The 12,651-nt window shown below is 43.0% G+C and overlaps 1 protein-coding gene across 1 annotated transcript in view; it reads left to right on the top strand.

Moving 5' to 3' along the window:
- ERCC2 (ERCC excision repair 2, TFIIH core complex helicase subunit) overlaps nucleotides 1–12,651 on the top strand; it is a 1,160,844-nt gene that overhangs the window by 193,593 nt on the left and 954,600 nt on the right. The window contains exons 6-7 of the mRNA XM_085625578.1: nucleotides 6,687–6,800; nucleotides 8,061–8,174. Coding sequence (XP_085481704.1) covers nucleotides 6,687–6,800; nucleotides 8,061–8,174 — 228 coding nt within the window. The remainder of the gene's footprint in view (nucleotides 1–6,686; nucleotides 6,801–8,060; nucleotides 8,175–12,651) is intronic.

Here is a 12,651-nt window from a genome sequence, read left to right on the forward strand (position 1 = left end):
AATGGGTCTATGAATGGGTATATGAGACTATGACTGGGTCTGTAAATGGGTGCATGAGTACTTGAGTGGGTTTGTGAGTGTCTGAGAGCCTCTCTGAGTGGGTGCATGAGTGTTTGACTGGTTCTATGAGTGTCTGAGTAGGTCTGAGTGGATGTGTGAGTGTCTGAATGGGTCTGTGAGTCGGTGTATCAGTGTCTATGTGGGTGTGTCAGTAGCTCGGTCAGTGACTCGGCTACAACGCACCCACACCTGCCCTTTTCTCCAAAAAGAGTCCACAGTTTTGCACAAAAATATCTACCCAAGTGGAGTACTTCCTACTGGTTAATTACTAAGTGCTACCTCCTTGGGTAAATATCCAATACCAATTCTGAACTACTGCTATGTAATGGAGCACACGCTCCCACCCCACGCTCACACTACAGGCAGACACGCACTTGTTGAATCCTGCTTTCACTTTAAAGCGTGATGCTAAAATAAACACGCTGATGTTTGCGTTTCGGCCGCACTTGTGTTTTTTCTCTCCCTCCGCCTTTGCAAGGCGTTCTACCCCGCGCGGGGAGCCGCCCGCATGCCCTGTGCTCCAGTGGTCGCCTCTACCTCTGGCGCCCCCTGCATCCCGCTCCTATCGACACCCCCGCTTCAGCAGATTCAAGTGACGTTGGCGCAGTGTCCGCCGCCTGCAGCTCGGGCACGGGCGCAGCTTGCGAGTGGAGTTGTGCATGGCAGCGCGCAGCGGGCAGAGCCCGGCACCATGCAGGACAGGGGCTGCCTCAGCCAGGCGCAGAGCAGCGGAGCAGAGCGCCACACGCGTCCGAGGCTTCGCTGCTGACCTGGATCCCGAGGATGTCGGCCACGTCCAAGGGGACCCCTTCTCCCCCAGCAGAGGAGCAAGCCTCCAAGACCAAGGTGAAGGAGTAGATAAAAACCATTGTGGATGACCTGGAGCTGGTGCTGGGTGACTTGAAGGCCCAAGTGCCACAAAATAATTCAGTTTATATTATGTGGTGTATAAAAGAGGACTAGAGTCATACACGTTTAGATATCGTAGTAAATGAACCTCGAATAATCTGCCATTCAAATACACAGACGTGGAAGCCTTACACACCCGAGCAATGATGTCCGCACACAAAAATACCATACCGCCGGTGTTAGCGTGAGAGCCAGACGTAGCCTTCACATTACCAAAAACTTGAGAGTGGCATCTGTTATTGAGTTCCTCTTTTACGGAAATAACCCCGGTTAGGTGGGTCGGGTAACGATGGAATGCTTTTCTTTTCCAAAAACTCGCATTGCTTTCTGTGACACATGCACCTGTCGGCAGGTGAGGTTATAGTTGCAGCTTTACTACTTCTTGTTTCACGTGAAGTCATATCTATATGATCCAGATAATAATACTAAAAAAAAAAAGAAAAAAATACAAAAGATTTTTTGGATTTTTTGGACCTTTTGGACTAATAACTATGCCAATTACAGTAGTAGCGATAGGTACCCTGTAGAAGAACGTGGTTAGTACACCGATGTCTGATATCCTCTAAACAATTCTTACCACATCTGAATCTAGGCACTAATGAAGAGACGGTCCTATATCGAATGAAAAAAGCTTGCTTACAATGACTGATGATCATGTGATGGAACAACCAGAATCCCTGGCCCAGTCCAGTCTCTTCAGGCCTAAGAGGGCCCGCCCTTTGCCCGGGCTTCGCCCGGCGCGTCCCGTGCGCGTTTCCGGTCACAGATTTAAAGCACTTGGTTGGTTCTGGGCGTTGCCGGTGATGTTCAAGGTGCCCCACTGCCTTATGGGAGATGTAGTCAATTTGGGAATGACTACTCGCTGGTCCCGGTGCGAGCGTTTTCCGCGAAGCGGGAAACGCGAGGAGTAGCTGCTTGTGGCGTCCAGTGGGGTTTTTAGAAATCAGCCCCTGTTCCAAGGTCCTGCTTTGGCTATTACTCTCACGATGTGTCTCGGCAGAAGAAAGGTATTCCAAGGGATGTTCCTCCGGTGCAGATTTAAAGCACCTGGTCAGCTCTGGGCGTTGCCGGCGATGTTCAAGGTGCCCCACTGCCTTATGGGAGATGTAGTCAATTTGGGAATGACTACTCACTGGTCCCGGTGCGAGCGTTTCCCGCGAAGCGGGCAACGCGAGGAGTAGCTGCTTGTGGCGTCCAGTGGGGTTTGTAGAAATCAGCCCCTGTTCCAAGGTCCTGCTTTGGCTATTACTCTCACGATGTGTCTCGGCAGAAGAAAGGTATCCCAAGGGATGTTCCTCTGGTGCAGATTTAAAGCACCTGGTCGGCTCTGGGCGTTGCCGGCGATGTTCAAGGTGCCCCACTGCCTTATGGGAGATGTAGTCAATTTGGGAATGACTACTCGCTGGTCCCGGTGCGAGCGTTTCCCGCGTAGCGGGAAACGCGAGGAGTAGCTGCTTGTGGCGTCCAGTGGGGTTTTTAGAAATCAGCCCCTGTTCCAAGGTCCTGCTTTGGCTATTACTCTCACGATGTGTCTCGGCAGAAGAAAGGTATCCCAAGGGATGTTCCTCCGGTGCATATTTAAAGCACCTGGTCGGCTCTGGGCGTTGCCGGCGATGTTCAAGGTGCCCCACTGCCTTATGGGAGATGTAGTCAATTTGGGAATGACTACTCACTGGTCCCGGTGTGAGCGTTTCCCGCGAAGCAGGAAACGCGAGGAGTAGCTGCTTGTGGCGTCCAGTGGGGTTTTTAGAAATCAGCCCCTGTTCCAAGGTCCTGCTTTGGCTATTACTCTCACGATGTGTCTCGGCAGAAGAAAGGTAACATACATTCAATCAGTGACTTATAGAGTCAGTCATGCATCTACTAAATAATGTATTCAGGCACTTTTACATCGAATTATTCTTGAATAGACCTTGGCATAGATATATATGAAAAATATTTAAACTTTACAGAAACACACATTCACTGGATGATGTCATTTGAGATGTCATCAGTGATGTCATGAGTGATGTCACTGACCATGTCATGAGTGATGTAATATGTGACGTCATCAGCAGTGCAATGCAGGCACGCGAGATATAGTACTATAACAGGCGAATTTCTCTGGTTTTATATGAGTCAAATGTCCAACTAACTATAACGTCCCTGAAACCTATGTTTTTTTCAGTGAATTTCTAAGGTTTTTTAAATGCTAATTCCTAACTATAACGTCTGTAAAACCTATGTTTTTTTTAGTGAATATATATACACACACATACACACGCACACACACTCTCTCTCTCTCTCTCTCTCCCCACTTTGAATCAGTATTACCCACTTATGTCATGCTGGTGTATCATTTTTCTCCTATGGAGTACTTTCATTGCTGCGACCATTTGCTTTGCTAAGGCTCGTTTTTAATGTGCAGTATAGAAGACTTGTACCACAAAATGAAGAGAATGAATTCACTGCCACCAAGATGTACTTGTAAGCCCCATCAGATTGTAATGGGCCACAGTGGTCCAAATAGCAACTTGCGAGAGAGCTGTCTGTTATCAGTAATGGTGTTTGTGCTGCGGTGGAACCGGTCATCAGCTGACAGATATCGCACTTGAGGACATAACCCTTGATCTGTTTAATTAGACCTGGCCACCATAACACTGCTTTAGTACTGAAACAGTTGCAGCGATACCTGTGTGTGCTTTTTTAAAGTTAAACTTGTAGCCCACAGTAGCAAACCCCAGAATTATGTTGTTCACCCTGTTCAAGTGTTCTAATAACTCATCGTCCATCAGATAAATATCATCTACGTAGGATAATGCCTCCTCATCACAATTTTAAAGTAACTCTGATACTCTTGCTGACTACAACTCGGGGCTATTCTTATACCCTTGGGGCATTCTACAGAATTGGCGTTGAGAGCCAAGGGTCGAGAATGCTGACAAATATCTGCTTCCAGGGGCTTTATTTTGGCAGATGGAACCATTAGAGATATCTAGTGTTGTTTTATATTTTTTCCGCACAATGATATTTATTAAGGCGGCACTATGTGCATTTTGTACTGCAAATGTTTGTGTGCAACTGTTCATATGCCTGTAGTCTAAAACTAGACAGTATGAATTGTTGGGTTTCATTACGGGAAACAAAGGATTATTCATGGAAGAGGTGCAGTTTTCAATCACACCTTGGTATTCAAGTTGATCTAAGATCTCCCTGACTTGCTTCTTTGCAACATGTTTTATTGGGTACTGCCTCTGTGGAGTAGGAGTAGATTTTAATGGGATTTCATGGGGAGGTGACTCAGCATCCCACCCTACAAGATTGCGGTATAGTGCGGAAGCTGGAGCTAACGCCTACTCCTGTGAGTATGAATGTTTAAGTGACTCTTGAACGAGGTAGGAGAAAGCCAGTACAATTACATCTTCCCTCTTAGGGCACTCTATAACAAACTCAGGTGGCCAATCTGTTTCAGCTAAAAGGAAATCGTATCCATATGTCAGGTTCTCCAAAAAGAGACCTTTCACTTTCCTGGGTATGTCCCCTTCCATTCGGAGCGTGATTTCAAATAAACTATGTGGGACACTTACTCTTGTGTCTGGTGTCTCCACCGTGATATGTTCATTCAACGCTGCTGTCACTAGGCATTCCATCAGGTTCTGGCGAGTTATTGTTACTTCTGCTGCGCTGTCTAGCATCGTCAAAGCCCATTCCCTGTTCAGTAGCAGAGTCCTCAGTAGCCTTGGCATTTCTTATTTTAAGGCCAGCTACCTTCGTCTTTTTAAATTGAGGTTTAGTTTTGGGTTCATCCTCTTGTTTAATAATGTAGTCGAAGCGTGATGTGTGACTTTTGGCTTGATTCGCTCTTCTGATATGTGTTCTGACCATCCTTCCCTCACCGAGTGTTTTGATGAATCTTAAAAGGAACGAGAGGAAAGTGTATCAGTATCCTGATACCTGTTGCGTTTTTTAATATTATCACGGTTCCTAAGATTGTATTTTCTATCAGAGGGCTCCTGTTGAGGAGACTCACTCTGTGATCTTGATGCATTTTGCCTATTATTTTTTGATGGTTTGTTATCCCATTTCTTTGTAGAAGAATCAGGTGCTTGCTTTGGGTTATCTTTTTTGGAATTACTCGTCACTTGTGGTTTCCCAGGTCTAGCTCCCAGGTTATCTCTAAGCAGCAAAGCATAGGTTTCTTCGTTAATATTAGGTAGTTCTCGCTCCTGTTGTGCAGGAGTGACTTCCCTCAGGCGTTGGCGTATAGCGACCGCTGCTGCCTCCCCTTTCATGTTACCCAACATATTTGTTGATACATGGGAAAAATTGCCTATCCATTTCCTCCCCAAGTCCAGGCCAGGTTTTGCCCCATACTCATTCTGTATGTGTTTCAATACATCTGGTATCACTGGTATTGAGGGGGTACCATGAATTCTGGTATAAACGACAGCGAAAGCTGTACCCCAAGTGGTACATGCCTCTATCGTGGGAGCTATACCCATTGGCATGCAAATTGTTTGAATTCTGTGTTTTTGCGAGTGGGCCCATATGGGGAAATACAACTTCAAGCTCTTCTATTTTCTGTGCTATTCAGAATGGCATTTGCTCATCTTTGGTGGGGATTTTTCCCATAATCCCGTTGTCGTAGTCATTTGAGGTTGACCAGCTTGATTAACCCTTGTAGGTTGAATTGTAAGCGCCGCATTACAAACTGTGTAAGGTTTCTGTATAGTTTTACTATGTCTCTGTAAAGTTTTCGTTATTCTGCTGCTGGTAATGTATCAATTGCTGGATGTGGTGTGTAAGCAGCTAGGACCGACTAGGTCGCTCCTTTTCTGCTGAGCGGACAGAGTCTCACGTTTCCAGTGGTTTGGGGGAGGGCGCCTTTAAACCAATTATTATATTCTTGGTAAGTTAGCAGGTCTTCTACGTCCATGTATGGAGAGTATTCTTCAGGTGTCTCATCTTCAATGTAAGTGTGAAACAACTTGGTGCGTGCATTTGCAGGCGGGAATTTGACCCAAGAATAGAATTTCCTCTGTTCTGAATTGCCTTGTGTGCCTCAATCACAAAGGTAACACTACCACCCATTGTCGGGAGGCCCTATTCCACCAATTTAATTGTAACTGCATGTCTGCAATTTTCTGTAATGTTAAGAGCACCTTCTAGCTCTTCTTCCCCTGCATTCTCAATGCTGTCTTCAGGGACAGATATTGTGGGAGGAAGTAATAAGGAAAATAGATAGGGTTTTGCACAATGTGGGCAACTATAATCCTTCAAGCTTGAAAAATCTGCAGCCAAAAAAAGGTCATTCTGTTTGTAATTCTTGTTCCGAAGAATGAAAAGCAATAATTTTGATTTCATATTGAATCTAATATTGTTTTCTGCCTTCATGTTCAGTTGCGTTAATCTTGTTACTGAGTGTCCTTGACTGCAAATAAGTTGCTTTCATGAGGCTTGTTCTTTCATAGCTTTGAACTACTTTTTCTCCCTTCTCTTACCTATTGTGAGAGTTGTTCTGAAAGTCAAATAGAAAACCCTATCTTTTAGCGTAATTGTGTATTTGGCCAACATAAACTAACATTTGGGACTCTGACATGAGAAACGAACCTGGTTTAAATTAATTTACAATGTAATGTTCATGATTTTTACATGTGAGTGAGTTGAATTACAAATGCCCTTAAGATGATATTTAAACCTGTTCCTAACTAATTGAGTGTGTGACCTCTTTCCTACAGGTCATTGAGGAGTTGAGGAAGCTGCTGGAATTCTGTGAGAAGGAGACAGGCGAGAAGAAGCCATTTCTTGGTCTGGCACTTAGCTCGAGAAAAAACCTGTGTGTGCATCCTGAAGTGAGTTTAACCTTCCCCACTCATTTACTGCAGTATTCGCTCCTAAGGCTGTACTGTAATTACCAGCTTGCCTGGTACAGTGGTCGCCAGAAAATCTCTGTGAATATAGTGGCCTGTATCCTGTCTTCCAGGTTGCAGGAGCAGTTGATGCTGATGGTGAAAGACATTCTTTTGCATTTGTGAACAGACCATAATGATTGGTTATGTCAGGTCCCTTTAATTATGATCATGCAGTACATAATTCCATAGTTACTTAAGTCAAAAGTTAAACTTTCTTCCTGCTGCCAGCAGCTGGGTTAGTTCACTAGTGGTAGGCCATAGAGAGGTTAAAAAAGGTAATTGTGTTTGTAATTCTTGTTCCAAAGAATGTAAAGCAATAATTGTGTTCCCCAAACATGCTAATTAGAACAGTTTCTCCCAGGCCAGTGAGAGTTGCTAGCTGTGTTGAACACATGCATGTAGTTTGACCTGTGTAAGTTAGACTATCGGAGCTAATGGAAATAAGGGATCCAGAAGAAAGACATACCATCTAATATTGAGAAAAAAACAGGTAGAGCTTGAATGTCACTGGCGATTAACTGACAAGGTAAATTATATGGTGAATGGTTGTCTGAGTTAGAGGAGTAAGGAAGTCTTTCAAGAGGACCATTCCATGTTTACGTCTGAGCCCAGAGCATCAATTTATAATTCTTAGGCCCTCTACATTAAGGAACAACTCTTCCCCAACACTCTCCACCCTCAGAAATGGATGGAAACCAACATATTTGGTGAGCTAAAGAACAGAGATAGAAGGGACTAAATACCTTAATAGGCAAGTGAGATGTATCTAAAGAATTAGTTTTGCTGGTGGGATACTCTGTCAAAATGTGGCTGATATCCCGTCCGCCATATTACAACAGCCATAGTCTATAATGTAATACAGCGACTGGGACATCCGTTATGTTTGTGACGGAGTATCCCATCCGCCACACTCTGAATAATGCCCTAACCTTTTACAAAGTACAGCTTGATATTCACTGAGCCATGTTAACCCACGTATGTATCGTTAGTTATAACAATACTCAAGTAATGGAACGTTTGGGATCTTGTAGCTAGTCATTATATGCCAGCTGTCCACTTTCACTCTGGTACGTTCCTGCTGCCAATCATAAGAAACCTGTTTCTTTGAACTTTAGTGAGAGAAATACGTCTGTTATAATGTTCATTTGCATGATGGGGGCCTATGCCCTTTTTCAAGGACTCTGTTTGCTTGCTACACAGGTAAGTGCCTTGCGATTTGGGAAGGAGGTGGATGGGAAGTGCCACAGCCTCACTGCCTCCTACATCCGAGCACATCAGCAAGATGTCAATGTGGAATCCTGCCGCTTCTATGAAGTACGTATCTCACTTTACTCTGCTATACCTTCATTATATACTGAATAAATGATCACACTTCATACTGCAACAATTTGTTTGGTACCTGTACACCTAAATATTATGGGTTAGACATTGACTGTGAATATTTCAAGAAATTATGGGGTCCTAGCTCCAATCTTTTGGGGTGAAATGGATGATCTTAATTAAATACTGGCTCCTGTAAGTGGAAGAAAGACAAACAGTTTGAAAATCAATCAGAAGCAATCGACCACTATTGTAGGCTGACATATTTATACATACTGTGGAGATCAGGTTGCTATTAACATACCTGGTAAGGGGGAATAAGATAAAAGTAATGTGATGTTTCACTGACATTTGTGGGATAAAGGAAGGTTTGAAAATAGGCATTAAAGAGCAAATTATTTCCTATTTGCCATGGTGAAATATTTAACAAGATTCTTCTAGTGTAGCAGTTACCCAACAGCATTTCACGTTGTCACACAATTCTAGAACAATCTCACTATATAAATTATGGTATGTTAATATCAATCTGATCTCCGTAATATGCATAAATATATTAGCCTACAATAGAGGTAGATTGCTTCTGATTGATTTTCCAACTGTTTGGAGAAAATAATCTTCCCCAAATCTAAAACGGTTGTGATATTACACAATATGTAAAAAATTACTAACATTTTCAGCCAAATGCAGAATGGTTTTTAGTATGATTTCTTTGACTGCTTCTGTCCCTTTTCTATTGGGCATGTTGCTAGATAGTGTTTTTCATCACTTCCCAATCTTCCTGAGAAAGTGTGATTAACTTTAATTCATGAAAATCTGTTGTATTCTTAAGTAAACTATGGATAATTGGTAAACTTTGCTGTAGAAGGTAATCTGTGTATTTCCAAAGGTACCAATATTCATTATGTAATTGGTCTTATAGGTGGATTTTGTTTCTATTTAAGGCAGAATCTTTAGATTGTTAATTGGCTTCAATCAAGATGATCCCTTGCGGGGTAAAGTTTCTAATTCCGCATTTACAGAAAGTGCATCCAAACTTCATGACTAAACTTACTGATGAAGACTATGTTTATGTATTTGGCTAGTGTTCCCCAACTGCCCCATGTTCTTATCCAGAAATCTCATGAAGGCTATATCCTCTGACATTAAATGGGCCAGATCCTACCGAGCCTTCAGGCGTTTCCGGATTTTATTTATTTTGAAGATATTGCAAGTGTAAGAAAATGCTTCTTTTTGCATAATCTCCCACATTTTTTTTTATCGAAGAAGGCTGTTTTTGGACTCGGGACACTGTGACCCTGCTAACCAGACCCCAGTTCATGTGCTCTGGCCTCTAAAAACTTGTTGAGTTTGTTAAAATCCCTGGTTCACACATGTATTTACCAAGAGTCCCTAATATATGGTACCCTGTGTGCCCATGGCCTGTAAGTTAAATGGCAACAGTGGACTGCATCACTTATTGTGCCACCACTAAAGTGGCCGCGTAATGCATGATTCTAGTCCTGCCATATCAGCCTTTCTAAACCTTTCTTTTGAATAGTAGATAGTCACCCCTAAAATAGGCCTTAGGAGCCCTAAGGCAGAGTGTATAGTATGTTAAAGTATGACATATGTATTTAATGCGTTTACATGTCCTTACTGTGAAAAAGGCCCCAAAATCCGTTCTTCACTGTAGCAATGCTGGCTGTGCCATAGCCAACACTGGGTTATTTTACACTTAATAAAGCTAACTCAAATTGGCACTAGCTAGATAAACACTTATTTTCCTAGTTAAACAAAAGCCACTTCAACTCAAAAGTTGAATTTTGTCTAACTAGTTTCAGAACTAGTGACTTTAGAAAGTACAATTTTGTTCCTAACACCTTTAGTAGTCTTTTCGGAGTTGATTCCATTACTCTCACCTGGCAGCCTGCTGTCCTTCCTACAAGGAGGTGTGAATGGCTCAAAGGAAAGGGAACAAAAAGGGCCTTGGAAGGGAGAAGGTGTGACCTCCTCCTGCAAGGATGGCTTGAAATATGTGCCCACCAACTAAACAAGCTTCAAAGGGGCATTCCCTGTCACAGGCAGATTTAACTCGCACCTAGTCCTGCCCCTTCCATTGTCCAAGTAGTCAGGATGGCAACAATCCCAGTGGGGGCAATCCTGTTTCAGATTGTTATACGGTTCCCACTAGAAAATGTAGAACTGCGTATTAGGACAACAGAACTTCAGAATGCAGGGTCTGAGTCCATCTATACCATTAGTGACTGTTGGCCCAACGCCTAGATAGCTCACTCTGCCTCATCCCAACCCCTAACCCTTCTAGGGGAGCAGGTGATTTTGCAATCTTGAACATGACACTCTGATTCCCAAGGGAATCGTGGAAACGGATCGTACCCTTTTCGTTGTTTACTCATGTATACCCTCTGTTAACATATGAATGGTACAAAGGAAGTTTTCAATGGATTTGTTGAAACAATTTTAATCTTGCATAGAGAGAATGAGCTGCGATTATTTGGCAGATAAATGTGTGTGTGTGTCCGTCCGTACCTACCTCTACCCCTACTCTGAGAGCACGGTGAGTGTATGTACCCTCTGCCTAATCTCTTAGGTTAGCTTTGTGACCCTTTACGTGGATAAATTGGTCTGGAGTTGGATGAATTGGCAATCCCTCTTTGCAGGATTAGAATGGAAGATCAGCATTAGCAGACCTGCATGTCTAACACTGCATTCCGTCCAGGGCCATCATGGCCAGATTGCCCCCTTTGACCCGCTAAGGGACAGTGCACTGCTTATATAATAAAACTACTGTGTTAGAGGTACAGCTCTGATGTAATGATATATCTATGTTAGAAGCTGTCTCTAAGCAGACAACACAAGTACTAGGATATTTAGATCTGTTCCTTAGCCTTGAACTAAGTCTACTTATTATGTCGCACAACAGGCTTTCTAAAAACAAGCAGCATGTACTGCGTTTCTTGGACTAGTATAATGTAAGTAAACTAATGCAACTGTGAAGTCTGCCAACATGAGTAATATCTCAAACTAAAAAGGAGAATCAATGTGGGTCGAAGAGGGCTTTACTACACCCTCCCCTTGGCTGTAAAAAGACAGTAAAAAAACTAGTCTAAAAATAATAATAAAAATAGTTACATTCACAAACCAAGGAAACAAAGACTATTTAAAATATGTCAATACAAATATTTTTTTTAAAAACAATAAAAAAACAATTGATAAAACAAAGGCCGAATAAAAAATCATAGGATGCGCCCAACAGGTCATCCATATTCTCAGTGTTTAAGGAATCCAGGACGGATTCTGCATCCGCAGACGATATTTCCACAATGGACTCGCTGATTAGTTCCAAAGAATAAACGTGATCACTATAAGCCGATGGTGAAGGCATATCTTCCTGCCGTGCACCTGCATTAAGAGAGCCCAGGTCTATGAACTCAGGAGCCGACGTTTCCACATCCAAGCAGAGAGATGGTTCATAGACAGCATCCTAAAGCAATGACATTCTCATAGGTCAACTCCGGAAATGGGTCCTTATCGGACTCGCCAGCAGATTTATGTCCATCGATGGCACCAATTGCATTTCAAGGCAGATGTCGAGCGCACACTCGAAAGGGCACCACAGACAGTGGAACACAGGTTACACGCAGGTAAACCACACAGGTTGACAGCATAGAGACCAGTCAACATTCAGTTCCTGTGGAAAAGACACTCCAAAAAAACTGTATCATTTGTTCATGACACAGCTGGACGGATGATAAATCCATCACCATTAGGCCTCGAAACTGAACATCCTTAGGACCACAATATCACAAAAAAGGAATACCGCAAATTGTATGCCTCCAAAAACACTAGAAAATATAGAATGTATGAAGGACGGAATCACTCCAAAAATGGTCTGAAACATGCTGACAAAGCCAGACGCAGCCGCTTTAAAAACAATTAAAAGGGCACCACACCAGCGGTGTTTGAAGCAATAAATATACGTTGCACCAGTTCACCAAAATGGCGAGGTAGTGTTGTGCTTAGTAGCGATTGGATTTTGGAGGACGGCCTTGCTACTTGTTGTTCAAAGGTTTCACGGGCAGATGCAAGTGCCACATCCTTCTGAAACAATAAGGCTTTTAGTCTGCTCTGTTAGTCAAAGTTAATTTTCAAGGTTGGAATGGAAGGCCACATGCTTACTCCTGAACCAAGTGCTTTGGAGGGGCTATCACAGAATTGCAACATGTGACTATCTGAGAGACTGAAACCACACATGACACCTGCTCTCTTCCCACAGCAACTTTGATTGTTCAACATGAAATAACTTCCATTCTAAAGTAATCTAATGACTGGACAAATCAAAGAAGCTGGTACTCCGTTCAAGTAACACATCAGATTGGCCATCGAAGCATTGCACACTCCCTGAAGTGTCACCTCTTTGCAAATTAGTGAGTGGGCAAGCACAAATTCACCTTTGTTTCCACTAACAAACAAA

Source organism: Triturus cristatus, chromosome 9 (genome assembly GCF_964204655.1).
Source record: "Triturus cristatus chromosome 9, aTriCri1.1, whole genome shotgun sequence".
Lineage (NCBI taxonomy): Eukaryota > Metazoa > Chordata > Amphibia > Caudata > Salamandridae > Triturus > Triturus cristatus.